The sequence below is a fragment of the Scyliorhinus canicula genome, chromosome 23 (genome assembly GCF_902713615.1).
Source record: "Scyliorhinus canicula chromosome 23, sScyCan1.1, whole genome shotgun sequence".
Classification (NCBI taxonomy): Eukaryota; Metazoa; Chordata; class Chondrichthyes; order Carcharhiniformes; family Scyliorhinidae; genus Scyliorhinus; species Scyliorhinus canicula.
Genome location: NC_052168.1, coordinates 897,795 through 912,126, shown reverse-complemented (window position 1 = coordinate 912,126; position 14,332 = coordinate 897,795). Strand labels below are relative to the sequence as shown.

General features: G+C 53.1%; 1 protein-coding gene across 2 annotated transcripts in view; it reads left to right on the top strand.

The window, feature by feature from the left end:
- The window catches only part of LOC119956466 (sodium-dependent neutral amino acid transporter B(0)AT2-like), a 46,522-nt gene extending 36,920 nt beyond the window's left edge, over positions 1-9,602 (top strand). For both annotated transcript variants that reach the window (XM_038783735.1, XM_038783736.1), the window contains exons 10-12: positions 6,374-6,533; positions 7,642-7,804; positions 8,831-9,602. In XM_038783735.1, the coding sequence (XP_038639663.1) occupies positions 6,374-6,533; positions 7,642-7,804; positions 8,831-9,175 (668 nt within the window). In that variant the 3' untranslated portion in view covers positions 9,176-9,602. The remainder of the gene's footprint in view (positions 1-6,373; positions 6,534-7,641; positions 7,805-8,830) is intronic.
- Positions 9,603-14,332: the final 4,730 nt, after the last annotated feature.

Here is a 14,332-nt window from a genome sequence, read left to right as displayed (position 1 = left end):
CACTCTGCCCCTCGATCCTCACTCTGCCCCTCGATCCTCACTCTGCCCCTCGACCCTCACTCTGCCCCTCGATCCTCACTCTGCCCCTCGATCCTCACTCTGCCCCTCGATCCTCACTCTGCCCCTCGATCCTCACTCTGCCCCTCGATCCTCACTCTGCCCCTCGATCCTCACTCTGTCCCTCGATCCTCACTCTGCCCCTTGATCCTCACTCTTCCCCTCGATCCTCACTCTGCCCCTCGATCCTCACTCTGCCCCTCGATCCTCACTCTGCCCCACGATCCTCACTCTGCCCCTCGATCCTCACTCTTCCCCTCGATCCTCACTCTGCCCCTCGATCCTCACTCTGCCCCTCGATCCTCACTCTTCCCCTCGATCCTCACTCTTCCCCTCGATCCTCACTCTGCCCCTCGATCCTCACTCTGCCCCTCGATCCTCACTCTGCCCCTCGATCCTCACTCTGCCCCTCGATCCTCACTCTGCCCCTCCATCCTCACTCTGTCCCTCCATCCTCACTCTGTCCCTCGACCCTCACTCTGCCCCTCGACCCTCACACTGTCCCTCGACCCTCACACTGTCCCTCGACCCTCACTCTGTCCCTCCATCCTCACTCTGTCCCTCCATCCTCACTCTGTCCCTCCATCCTCACTCTGTCCCTCCATCCTCACTCTGCCCCTCCATCCTCACTCTGTCCCTCGATCCTCACTCTGCCCCTCGATCCTCACTCTGCCCCTCGATCCTCACACTGTCCCTCGACCCTCACTCTGTCCCTCGATCCTCACTCTGTCCCTCGATCCTCACTCTGTCCCTCGATCCTCACTCTGTCCCTCGATCCTCACTCGTCCCCTCGATCCTCACTCTGCCCCTCGATCCTCACTCTGCCCCACGATCCTCACTCTGCCCCTCGATCCTCACTCTGCCCCTCGATCCTCACTCTGCCCCTCGATCCTCACTCTGCCCCTCGATCCTCACTCTGCCCCTCGATCCTCACTCTGCCCCTCGATCCTCACTCTGCCCCTCGATCCTCACTCTGCCCCTCGATCCTCACTCTGTCCCTCGATCCTCACTCTGCCCCTCGATCCTCACTCTTCCCCTCGATCCTCACTCTGCCCCTCGATCCTCACTCTGCCCCTCGATCCTCACTCTGCCCCACGATCCTCACTCTGCCCCTCGATCCTCACTCTTCCCCTCGATCCTCACTCTGCCCCTCGATCCTCACTCTGCCCCTCGATCCTCACTCTGCCCCTCGATCCTCACTCTTCCCCTCGATCCTCACTCTTCCCCTCGATCCTCACTCTGCCCCTCGATCCTCACTCTGCCCCTCGATCCTCACTCTGCCCCTCGATCCTCACTCTGCCCCTCGATCCTCACTCTGCCCCTCGATCCTCATTCTGTCGCTCCATCCTCATTCTGTCGCTCCAACCTCACTCTGTCCCTCGACCCTCACTCTGTCCCTCGACCCTCACACTGTCCCTCGACCCTCACACTGTCCCTCGACCCTCACTCTGTCTCTCCATCCTCACTCTGTCCCTCCATCCTCACTCTGTCCCTCCATCCTCACTCTGTCCCTCCATCCTCACTCTGTCCCTCCATCCTCACTCTGCCCCTCCATCCTCACTCTGCCCCTCCACCCTCACTCTGCCCCTCCACCCTCACTCTGTCGCTCCACCCTCACTCTGTCCCTCGACCCTCACTCTGTCCCTCGACCCTCACTCTGTCCCTCGATCCTCACTCTGTCCCTCGATCCTCACTCTGTCCCTCGATCCTCACTCTGTCCCTCGATCCTCACTCTGCCCCTCGATCCTCACTCTGTCCCTCCATCCTCACTCTGTCCCTCCATCCTCACTCTGCCCCTCCATCCTCACTCTGCCCCTCCACCCTCACTCTGCCCCTCCACCCTCACTCTGTCCCTCCACCCTCACTCTGTCCCTCGACCCTCACACTGTCCCTCGACCCTCACTCTGTCCCTCGATCCTCACTCTGCCCCTCGATCCTCACTCTGCCCCTCGATCCTCACTCTGCCCCTCGATCCTCACTCTTCCCCTCGATCCTCACTCTGCCCCTCGATCCTCACTCTGCCCCTCGATCCTCACTCTGCCGCTCCATCCTCATTCTGTCGCTCCATCCTCACTCTGTCCCTCGACCCTCACAGTCCCTCCATCCTCACTCTGTCCCTCTACCCTCACACTGTCCCTCGACCCTCACACTGTCCCTCGACCCTCATTCTGTCTCTCCATCCTCACTCTGCCCCTTCATCCTCACTCTGTCCCTCCATCCTCACTCTGCCCCTCGATCCTCACTCTGCCCCTCGATCCTCACTCTGCCCCTCGATCCTCACTCTGCCCCTCGATCCTCACTCTTCCCCTCGATCCTCACTCTTCCCCTCGATCCTCACTCTTCCCCTCGATCCTCACTCTTCCCCTCGATCCTCACTCTTCCCCTCGATCCTCACTCTGCCCCTCGATCCTCACTCTGCCCCTCGATCCTCACTCTTCCCCTCGATCCTCACTCTGCCCCTCGATCCTCACTCTGCCCCTCGACCCTCACTCTGCCCCTCGATCCTCACACTCTCCCTCCATCCTCACTCTGCCCCTCCATCCTCACTCTGCCCCTCCATCCTCACTCTGCCCCTCCATCCTCACTCTGCCCCTCCATCCTCACTCTGCCCCTCCATCCTCACTCTGCCCCTCCATCCTCACTCTGCCCCTCGATCCTCACTCTGTCCCTCGATCCTCACTCTGCCCCTCGATCCTCACTCTGCCCCTCGATCCTCACTCTGTCCCTCGACCCTCACTCTGTCCCTCGATCCTCACTCTGTCCCTCGATCCTCACTCTGTCCCTCAATCCTCACTCTGTCCCCTCGAACCTCACTCTGCCCCTCGATCCTCACTCTGCCCCACGATCCTCACTCTGCCCCTCGATCCTCACTCTGCCCCTCGATCCTCACTCTGCCCCTCGATCCTCACTCTTCCCCTCGATCCTCACTCTTCCCCTCGATCCTCACTCTTCCCCTCGATCCTCACTCTGCCCCTCGATCCTCACTCTGCCCCTCGATCCTCACTCTGCCCCTCGATCCTCACTCTGCCCCTCGATCCTCACTCTGCCCCTCGATCCTCACTCTGCCCCTCGATCCTCACTCTGCCCCTCGATCCTCACTCTGCCCCTCGATCCTCACTCTGCCCCTTGATCCTCACTCTGCCCCTCGATCCTCACTCTGCCCCTCGATCCTCACTCTGCCCCTCGATCCTCACTCGCCCCTCGATCCTCACTCTGCCCCTCGATCCTCACTCTGCCCCTCGATCCTCACTCTGCCCCTCGATCCTCACTCTGTCCCTCGATCCTCACTCTGCCCCTCGATCCTCACTCTTCCCCTCGATCCTCACTCTGCCCCTCGATCCTCACTCTGCCCCTCGATCCTCACTCTGCCCCACGATCCTCACTCTGCCCCTCGATCCTCACTCTTCCCCTCGATCCTCACTCTGCCCCTCGATCCTCACTCTGCCCCTCGATCCTCACTCTTCCCCTCGATCCTCACTCTTCCCCTCGATCCTCACTCTGCCCCTCGATCCTCACTCTGCCCCTCGATCCTCACTCTGCCCCTCGATCCTCACTCTGCCCCTCGATCCTCACTCTGCCCCTCCATCCTCACTCTGTCGCTCCATCCTCACTCTGTCCCTCGACCCTCACTCTGCCCCTCGACCCTCACACTGTCCCTCGACCCTCACACTGTCCCTCGACCCTCACTCTGTCCCTCCATCCTCACTCTGTCCCTCCATCCTCACTCTGTCCCTCCATCCTCACTCTGCCCCTCCATCCTCACTCTGTCCCTCGATCCTCACTCTGCCCCTCGATCCTCACTCTGCCCCTCGATCCTCACACTGTCCCTCGACCCTCACTCTGTCCCTCGATCCTCACTCTGTCCCTCGATCCTCACTCTGTCCCTCGATCCTCACTCTGTCCCTCGATCCTCACTCTGCCCCTCGATCCTCACTCTGCCCCTCGATCCTCACTCTGCCCCACGATCCTCACTCTGCCCCTCGATCCTCACTCTGCCCCTCGATCCTCACTCTGCCCCTCGATCCTCACTCTGCCCCTCGATCCTCACTCTGCCCCTCGATCCTCACTCTGCCCCTCGATCCTCACTCTGCCCCTCGATCCTCACTCTGCCCCTCGATCCTCACTCTTCCCCTCGATCCTCACTCTGCCCCTCGATCCTCACTCTGCCCCTCGATCCTCACTCTGCCCCACGATCCTCACTCTGCCCCTCGATCCTCACTCTTCCCCTCGATCCTCACTCTGCCCCTCGATCCTCACTCTGCCCCTCGATCCTCACTCTGCCCCTCGATCCTCACTCTTCCCCTCGATCCTCACTCTTCCCCTCGATCCTCACTCTGCCCCTCGATCCTCACTCTGCCCCTCGATCCTCACTCTGCCCCTCGATCCTCACTCTGCCCCTCGATCCTCACTCTGCCCCTCGATCCTCATTCTGTCGCTCCATCCTCATTCTGTCGCTCCAACCTCACTCTGTCCCTCGACCCTCACTCTGTCCCTCGACCCTCACACTGTCCCTCGACCCTCACACTGTCCCTCGACCCTCACTCTGTCTCTCCATCCTCACTCTGTCCCTCCATCCTCACTCTGTCCCTCCATCCTCACTCTGTCCCTCCATCCTCACTCTGTCCCTCCATCCTCACTCTGCCCCTCCATCCTCACTCTGCCCCTCCACCCTCACTCTGCCCCTCCACCCTCACTCTGTCGCTCCACCCTCACTCTGTCCCTCGACCCTCACACTGTCCCTCGACCCTCACTCTGTCCCTCGATCCTCACTCTGTCCCTCGATCCTCACTCTGTCCCTCGATCCTCACTCTGTCCCTCGTTCCTCACTCTGCCCCTCGATCCTCACTCTGTCCCTCCATCCTCACTCTGTCCCTCCATCCTCACTCTGCCCCTCCATCCTCACTCTGCCCCTCCACCCTCACTCTGCCCCTCCACCCTCACTCTGTCGCTCCACCCTCACTCTGTCCCTCGACCCTCACACTGTCCCTCGACCCTCACTCTGTCCCTCGATCCTCACTCTGTCCCTCGATCCTCACTCTGTCCCTCGATCCTCACTCTGTCCCTCGTTCCTCACTCTGCCCCTCGATCCCCACTCTGCCCCTCCATCCTCACTCTGTCCCTCCATCCTCACTCTGCCCCTCGTTCCTCACTCTGCCCCTCGTTCCTCACTCTGTCCCTCGTTCCTCACTCTGTCCCTCGTTCCTCACTCTGTCCCTCGTTCCTCACTCTGTCCCTCGTTCCTCACTCTGTCCCTCGTTCCTCACTCTGTCCCTCGTTCCTCACTCTGTCCCTCGTTCCTCACTCTGCCCCTCGATCCCCACTCTGCCCCTCCATCCTCACTCTGTCCCTCGACCCTCACACTGTCCCTCGACCCTCACACTGTCCCTCGATCCCCACTCTGCCCCTCCATCCTCACTCTGTCCCTCGACCCTCACACTGTCCCTCCATCCTCACACTGCCCCTCCATCCTCACTCTCCCTCCATCCTCACTCTGTCCCTCGATCCTCACTCTCCCCCGATCCTCACTCTCCCCCGATCCTCACTCTCCCCGATCCTCACTCTCCCTCGATCCTCTCTCCCTCGATCCTCCCTCTCCCCGATCCTCACTTTCCCTCGATCCTTCTTCTGTCCCTCGATCCTCGTTCTGTCCCTCGATCCTCGCTCTGCCCCTCTCGATCCTCGCGTTTTGTTCGATTCCAATACTGAATGAGCAGAACTCTCCTCCAAACTAAATATTCAGAAGCTGAAACCATTGAGTTCCTTGCCTTGAACCCCATTCCTTCGCTACCCTCCCCAGGTAAATGTCTGTGATTACACGTGTCCGTTTGCAACCCTGAAATCGTCTGAGGATTCTGCTCTCCTCCAATTCTGACCTCTTGCACGTCCCTCGCTTTAATCATTCCACCATCGGTGGCTGAGGTTCCTGAAACGCCACCATGCTCCCTCTCCTTTCAGCCGCTCCTTCAAACTCTCTCACCAAACTTTTCGTCGCCGGTTCTAATATCCCCTTATGTGGTTGGAGTTAATTTTTTGTTTGGTTATTATTCTTGTGAAGAGCTTTGGGATATTTACTGTTTTAGCAACGCTGGATAAATATCGGCTGTAACTGATATTGGCTCAGATTCAGATTCCGCTCCTCGCTCCCCATCACCACCCCCTCCCCAACAATTCTGCACAAATTCTGAACTCCAACATGTTAAGTGTGATCTGTTCTGCTTTTGCCCTTTCTCTGTTGTGCATCATCGGAGGACACCATTCAGCTCCTCGTCTGTCCCTCAACCCCCCGAGTCACCTCACTCGTCCTTTTTTTCCCCAGCGTTTTGCTGCATGGTGGGATTCATTATTGGAATGATTTTTACCCAGAGGTCTGGAAACTACTTTGTCGCCATGTTTGATGATTACTCTGCGACCCTCCCTCTGATCTTGGTGGTTTTGTTTGAGTTGATTGCTGTCTCGTGGATCTATGGAGCTGACAAGTAAGTTTCAGTCCCCGAGCTCAGGCTCCATTTTCAGTCTTTATTATATCTGTTACAGTTTTGTCATCTCTTTTCTATTTCTCCCACTTTCTCTTTCCTGTTTTCATTTTCCTCTTTCATGTGATAACGCTGATTATTAAATTCCATTTGTTTACCTGGGTGGGCAGTGTGCTTGTGCCCAGGAGGAATCCTGGTAGACGCCCGGAAGTCCCGACACAAGGACTGCACGGAAATAGCCCGGGAAATTTGCGAAACTCCTACACACTAATGAGTGTCTGTGCTGAGGGAACTCTAGGACAGAGGACAACAGGTCCGGGGGGCGGGGGTGGGGGGGGGGGGGGGGGCGGTGATGGCAGCTACAACACGGTTTGCATTCCTGCTGTGGTCAGGGTCTGGGGACTGGCATTTCAAGGTGAGAGGTTCTGTGCAAAGTATCTGGTGACAACCATTAGTTGCCATTTGCTTAATGCCATCTTTGGAGTAGGGGCAATATTCTCTTGTGTCCTGTCCCCATCAAACACTCCCAGGTCAGGTACAGCACGGGGTTAGATACAGAGTAAAGCTCCCTCTACACTGTCCCCATCAAACACTCACAGGACAGGTACAGCATGGGGTTAGATACAGAGTAAAGCACCCTCTACACTGTCCCCATCAAACACTCACAGGACAGGTACAGCATGGGGTTAGATACAGAGGAAAGCTCCCTCTACACTGTCCCCATCAAACACTCCCAGGACAGGTACAGCACGGGGTTAGATACAGAGTAAAGCTCCCTCTACACTGTCCCCATCAAACACTCCCAGGACAGGTACAGCACGGGGTTAGATACAGAGTAAAGCTCCCTCTACACTGTCCCATCAAACACTCCCAGGACAGGTACAGCACGGGGTTAGATACAGAGTAAAGCTCCCTCTACACTGTCCCCATCAAACACTCCCAGGACAGGTACAGCACGGGGTTAGATACAGAGTAAAGCTCCCTCTACACTGTCCCCATCAAACACTCACAAGAGTTGTAACTGGATAGTGATGAGATACTGTGGCTGTTTTTTTTTCTCTCTCCAGGATGGGAATATTGAATGAATTTTCACTGAAGTTGTTTATTGCAGGTTTATGGATGATATCCAGGCGATGATTGGTCATCGTCCTTTTGTTCTCTACAAGTATCTCTGGAAGTTTCTGTGTCCCAGCATGATGGTGGCTCTGCTATTGGCCAGTCTCATCCGCATGTGCATCAAGCATCCACAGTATCGAGCATGGAACCAACAGAAGGTTAGACAAATCACAGCGTTTCTTCAGATAATTTTGATGAAACCAGGTGAAAGTTCAGTGCAGGATGGTTTGGTTTTAATGCCGGTGGAACTGGCAGTCATGATTATCCAATAATAGCTGGGTCGCATTACCCATCACGGGGGGGGGGGGGGCTGGTGACATTTCCCTGGATGTGCCGCTACTGAAGTGGGGCAGGAACAATGATTCACAACCCTTATTAAGGGTGATAAAGCTGTATTGAATGAACCCTTGCAAGCAACATAATGTGAGTTTAAGGTATCAGATCAAATTTGATACCGAAGCTCTGTTTATTTACTGCCTCATACCATAGAATAGATTCAAATCTATATCAGTATTACTGCAAAAACTCTGGGAATCCCCTCTTTGACATGCAACAGTGTATTTAGAACACTCCCAGGACAGGTACAGCACGGAGTTAGATACAGAGTAAAGCTCCCCCTACATTGTCCCCATCAAACACTCCCAGGACAGGTACAGCACGGGGTTAGATACAGAGTAAAGCTCCCTCTACACTGTCCCCATCAAACACTCCCGGGCAGGTACAGCACGGGGTTAGATACAGAGTAAAGCTCCCTCTACACTGTCCACATCAAACAGTCCCAGGACAGGTACAGCACGAGGTTAGATACAGAGTAAAGCTCCCTCTACACTGCCCCCATCAAACACTCCCAGGACAGGTAAAGCACAGGGTTAGATACAGAGTAAAGCTCCCTCTACACTGCCCCCATCAAACATTCCCAGGACAGGTACAGAGTACACTGTGCCAAAAGGGAGTCTATACTGGAGAGGTGTGCCACACCTAAGATTCTGTACCCGATTGTACCAGATTTCTGATTGTGGTGTGTTGATTGGAGACTGGATATTGACGGTTAGAAGTGCAGTGCTGATGGGTGGGGCTGTAATTTGTGATCGGGTGTATATTGGATGCTTTGACATATTTCCGTTTGAACTTCATAATTGAGTTCAGTTAAAATTTTGCTTCCTTGAATTTTCCCGTGTTTGCAGGCAGAGGAGATGATGCTGGAGTATCCTGATTGGGCGTTGGCCATGATGATCCTGCTCATTGTCATGGCCTGTCTCCCCATTCCCGTGGTGTACATCCACCAGATGATGCAGGACAGGCTGCAGAGGCGTGCGGCCTATTCTGCTTGTATCTACGTTAGGGGTGATGAACCCGATGAGCCCAATCTCCCCATGAATGAGGAAGAGGTGCCTGGGAGAAATGGCTACCTGAAGGTTGAAGCAGACGAGGAAGAGCTTGAAACAGCGGAACTGCTGGCTGGAGAGGATGCATTTGAAATGGATGACATGTCACAGGACAAAAAAGATGATTTAAGTGCCAGGGTTTAGTAACTCCCGTGGAGTTTGTTTGCCCGTTTCAGACACTGCCTTTGGGCCTTGAATATTTAAAAAAAATATGCTGCAAACATTTTTAACAGCGACTCAGTGGAGAGAGAGTTCACTCTCTGTTTATAGGGTGCTCGTCCATTTCTCTGGACGCTAATCTTTCTAATGGTACTCTGACAGAATATTCACCTGTTTAACAGGCTCTGATTTTCCTGAAGGTCGAAAGCTGCAAGATCACAACCTAGAATTAATTTGTATTTTTTTTTTAAATAATCCAACGATGCAAAAAACTCCCAGCACAATGTGAACAGTGTCACAAATGATCAGAAAGGAGCAACACTGAGAAATAATCTGAACAGTCAGTTAGCTGGGTGTTACAAAGAGATGAATTTGGGAAATAGGGAGATGGGGTGAGGATTATGAGTAAGGATGGGGAATAATTGGGGGGGTGGGGTGGTTGGGGCTGGGGAGTGGGAATGGGAATTATAGGTGGGTTGGGGAGTGAGGATGATTGGGAGGGTTATAGACACTATTTAAAACAAGCCATTCCGATCAAGTACCTGGGATGGTTGATTATGACACTCGAGTGTTGTTTAATTCCATAAACAATTGTCTTCCACACGATTGGATGCAGAGGGGATTCTGGGACTTGGCTACAGGGTGAAACCGGAGGTTGAAAATAGAAGAAACCGGCAAATTTCTAGATTGCGAGTAACAGACTCTGGGAGAGTGACAGGAGTGTTGCCAAGGATAGCTCAATGTGACGAGCAAGGTCCCAGAAGGTAACGGTATGATATCAGTGGCCTTTTACAGAGTTGTGACTGGCGAGTGGCCGGTGTGAGGGGGAAGAGAGGCTCTCATGAGAGGCTCTCCCCTCTAAATAATGGGGAATGTGGGAACTGTGAACATAGAACATTACAGCGCAGTACAGGCCCTTCGGCCCTCGATGTTGCGCCAACCTGTGAAACCACTCTGAAGCCCACCTACACTATTCCCTTATCATCCATATGTCTATCCAATGACCATTTAAATGCCCTTAATGTTGGCGAGTGTGCCTCTCCTTATCCCACTCCCCTGTAATGGGGAGAGCTGGAGATCTCCATTGTATATTTCTTTAATTCTTTCATGGGATGTTTGCATCGCTGGCAAGCCCAGTCTTTATTGCCGGTCCCTAATTGCCCCTGAGAAAGTGGTGGTGAGCTGCCTTCTTGAAACGCTGCAGCCCATGGGATGCAGGTTCAACCACTGTGCTGTTAGGGAGGAAGTTCCAGGATTTTGACCAATGGCAGTGAAGGAACAGGTGATATTTTTCCAAGACAGGATGGTGAGTGGCTTGGAGGGGAAGCTGCAGGTGGTGGTGTCCCCCAGCGACTACTGCCCTTGTCTGACTAGATGGCAGCACGGTAGCATTGTGGGGGTCAGCATGGTAGCATTGCGGGGACAGCATGGTAGCATTGTGGGGGGCAGCACGGTAGCATTGTGGGGGGCAGCACGGTAGCATTGCGGGGACAGCATGGTAGCATTGCGGGGCAGCACGGTAGCATTGCGGGGGCAGCACGTTACCATGGTGGTTAGCATAATTGCTTCACAGCTCCAGGGTCCCAGGTTCGATTCTGGCTTGGGTCACTGTCTGTGCGGAGTCTGCACATCCTCCCTGTGTGTGCGTGGGTTTCCTCCGGGTGCTCCGGTTTCCTCCCACAGTCCAAAGATGTGCAGGTTAGGTGGATTGGCCGTGCTAAATTGCCCTTAGTGTCCAATATTGCCCTTAGTGTTGGGTGGGGTTACTGGGTTATGGGGATAGGGTGGAGGTGTTGACCTTGGGTAGGGTGCTCTTTCCAAGAGCCGGTGCAGACTCGATGGGCCGAATGGCCTCCTTCTGCACTGTAAATTCTATGTAGCGGCTGTGGCTTTTCCTAGAGTTGAGGTAGTATGAAACTGATATGATTAAAGGCTGGAGTTGGATATGGAGTACAGGTATTGGAAGCAGTTCACAGAAAGTTACACAATGGGCTGAAGGATTTCTTGCGTTAAAGCTCCCTGGGATGAAGGGTTGTCTATGAGAAAAGATGGAGCAGGTTGGGCCTTTACTCATTGGAACTTGGAAGAATGAGAGATGATTCTCTTGAAGCACAAGACTCTGAGGGTGCTTGATTGGACAGATACTGGGAGGATGTTTTGCCTCTTTGGGGGGATCTAAAACTAGAGGACACAGTTAATTATAAGGGGTCTCCTATTTAAGACAGGGATGAGGGGAAATTTCTTCTCTGAGGAATTGTCTATCTCAGTCAGCTGTGGAGGTTGGGCCGTTGGATATATTCCAGGTTTGGTTCGACACAGTTTTGATTTACAAGGGAGAGTGATCTCGAAGTTCCAAATGGCCCCATTACTATTTCTTATGATCCTATTTGTTCTTGCAGATGGCTGGCAGGATGTGAAATGTTGGTGGTGGCTCTGTATTCACAGATGGCAAATGAGCCCTGTCTTAGGCTTGCAGTGAGGACATCAGTTGTTGGCCCTTAGAGGAGGTGGGGAGAGTCGGCTCAAGCACCTGCCATCTCCTTCCCTCTCGCTTCTCTCTTATGGCTGCTCTTCTTGATTGAAAGATTTTGACACCATTTTTGGTGATGAATCACTGTCTTGGTGGTGTAAGGGCACCTGCTTCCCAAGTATTGATATTAATAGAGCAAACCTTCATGGGGGCTTGAGATTGTCTTTTGGGCGGCACGGTGGTGCAGTGGTTAGCACTACTGCCTCATGGCACCGAGGGCCAGGGTTTGATCCTGGACCCAGGCCCACTGTCCATGCAGAGTTTTCACATTCTCCTCATGTCCGCGTGGGTCTCACGCCCACAACCCAAAAAGATGTGCAGGGTAGGTGAATTGGCCACGTTAAATTACCCCTTAATTGGGAAAAAAAAAAGAATTGGGTATTCTTAAAATTTATAAATTTAAAAAAAAAAGTTTGTCTTTGAAACGCTGCCACTGCTTAGGTGGTGTAGCCAGCTTGAGGTGGTTGGGATGGCAATCTAGGGCTGCTTTATCCTGGATGGTGTTGAGCTTCTTGAGTGTTGCTGGAGCTGCGCTCATCCAGGCAAGTGGAGTTTTCAAATACACTCCTGCCTTGTGGATCATGGACAGTCTTTGGGGAGTCAGGAGGTGAGTTGCTTTCCACATAATTCCATGCCCCTGATCTGCTCTTGTAGCCACAGTATTTATATGGCTGTGGTCCAGAGGGGCCGGTTTAGCTCACCTGGCTAGCTGATGTGTGATGCAGAGCAAGGCCAGCAGTGTGGGTTCAATTCCCGTACCGGCTGAGGTTATTCATGAAGGTCCCGTTTTCTCAAACTCTCCCCTCGCCTGAGGTGTGGGTGACCCTCCGGTTAAATGAGTAGTGGACCCACCAACATTAAGGGCATTTAAATGGCCATTGGATAAACATATGGATGATAAGGGAATAGCGTAGATGGGCTTTAGATTGGTTTCACAGGTTGGCGCAACATCGAGGGCCAAAGGGCCTGTACTGCGCTGTAATGTTCTAAATCATCACCAGTCAGCTCTCCGCCTCAAAGGGGAAAGCAGCCTATGGTGACCTGGGACTGTGGCGATTTAACCCTACTGTACCTATTTATATGGCTGGTCCAGCTGAGTTTCTGGTCGATGATAACCCCCCCCCAGGATATTGATAGTAGAGTTTCAGTGATGATAATGCCATGGGGAGATGATTAGATTCTCTCTTATTGGGGATGGTACGTGTGCCATGAATCTTATTGGTCAGCTATCCGCCCAAGCCTGGATATGGTCCATGCCTTGCTGTATATGGGCATAGACTGCTGCAGTATCTTGTGTTGCAAGTGATACTGAACATTCTACAATCATCGATGAACATCCGATGATAAAGCAGCAGAATACGACCCCGAGGAACTTCTGTTGCAATATTCTGGGGCTGAGATGATTGACCTCCAATAACGACAACTATCTTCTTTTGAGCTAGGTCTATACCTAATTTCCTTTGGCTCGTTTAGTCATTTGGTAGCACAGAACTGGTATATTCTCCTTGACAATGTCTCTACCAATCAGAGTCCACTTGCCAACCAATCAACATTCTTTTCTCATCCAGTATTAATTTTTTATTTTGCTTTTTGCTGGTATTCTTGTGAATTGTCCTGATGTATGCAAAACCAGCAGCTTTGACATGTCTTTTCAGCAAAACTCCAGGTTTGCTCGGACTCATTGATGCTGCAGTCTGTTACATGCTGCCTTTACCAAGGACAGTCGCTATCTCCTGGCCTCTCAGTCCAGCTCTTTTGTCCGTTTGGACCAAGGCTGTAATAACGTCAGGCGCTGAGTGACCCTGGCAGAATCCAACTGAACATTGCTGAGTAAATGCTGCTGATAGCACTGTCGATAATGCCTTCTAACACTCTTTACTGATGATCAGGAGTAAACTGATGGGGCGGTAAATTACCAGGTTGGATTTTGTCCTGTTTGTTGTGTACAGAACACATCTGGGCAATTTTTCACATTGCCGGATAGTATTAGCTGCACTGGAACAGCTTGGCTAGGGGTGCGGTAAGTTCTGGATCACAAGTCTTCAATAATATTGACGGCCAATATTGTGTGGGACCAAATCTTTGCAGTATCCAGTGCTTCAGCTCTTTCTTGATATCACGCGGGTGTGAATCGAATTGGCTGAAGACGGACATCGGTGATGCTGGGGACCTCTGGAGGAGACTGAGATGGATCATCCACTCAGCACTTCTGGTTTGAAGATGGTTGCAAATGCCTTTTGCGCTGATGTGCTGGGCTCCCCCATCATTGAGGATGGGGATATTTGTGAATCTCCTCCAGGAGTTGTTTAATTGTCCACAACTGAATGTGACATGAGTACAGCGCTTAGATTTTTCTATAGGTTGAGCGATTGTCTATCACAAGTTGGTCCTATTGTTTGGCATGCAAGTTAGACCTGTATTGTAGCTTCACCATATAGGCACTTTATTTTTCGGTATGCCTGGGTTTGCTCCTGGCATCCCACCTGTGCTCTTCATTGAACCAGGTATCTCTGCAGTTTGGTGGTGATGGAGTGGGGCATATGCTGGACTGTGAATGTGGGTGTATACAATTCTGCTGTTGCTGACAGCTCACAGCACCTCATGATGTCCAA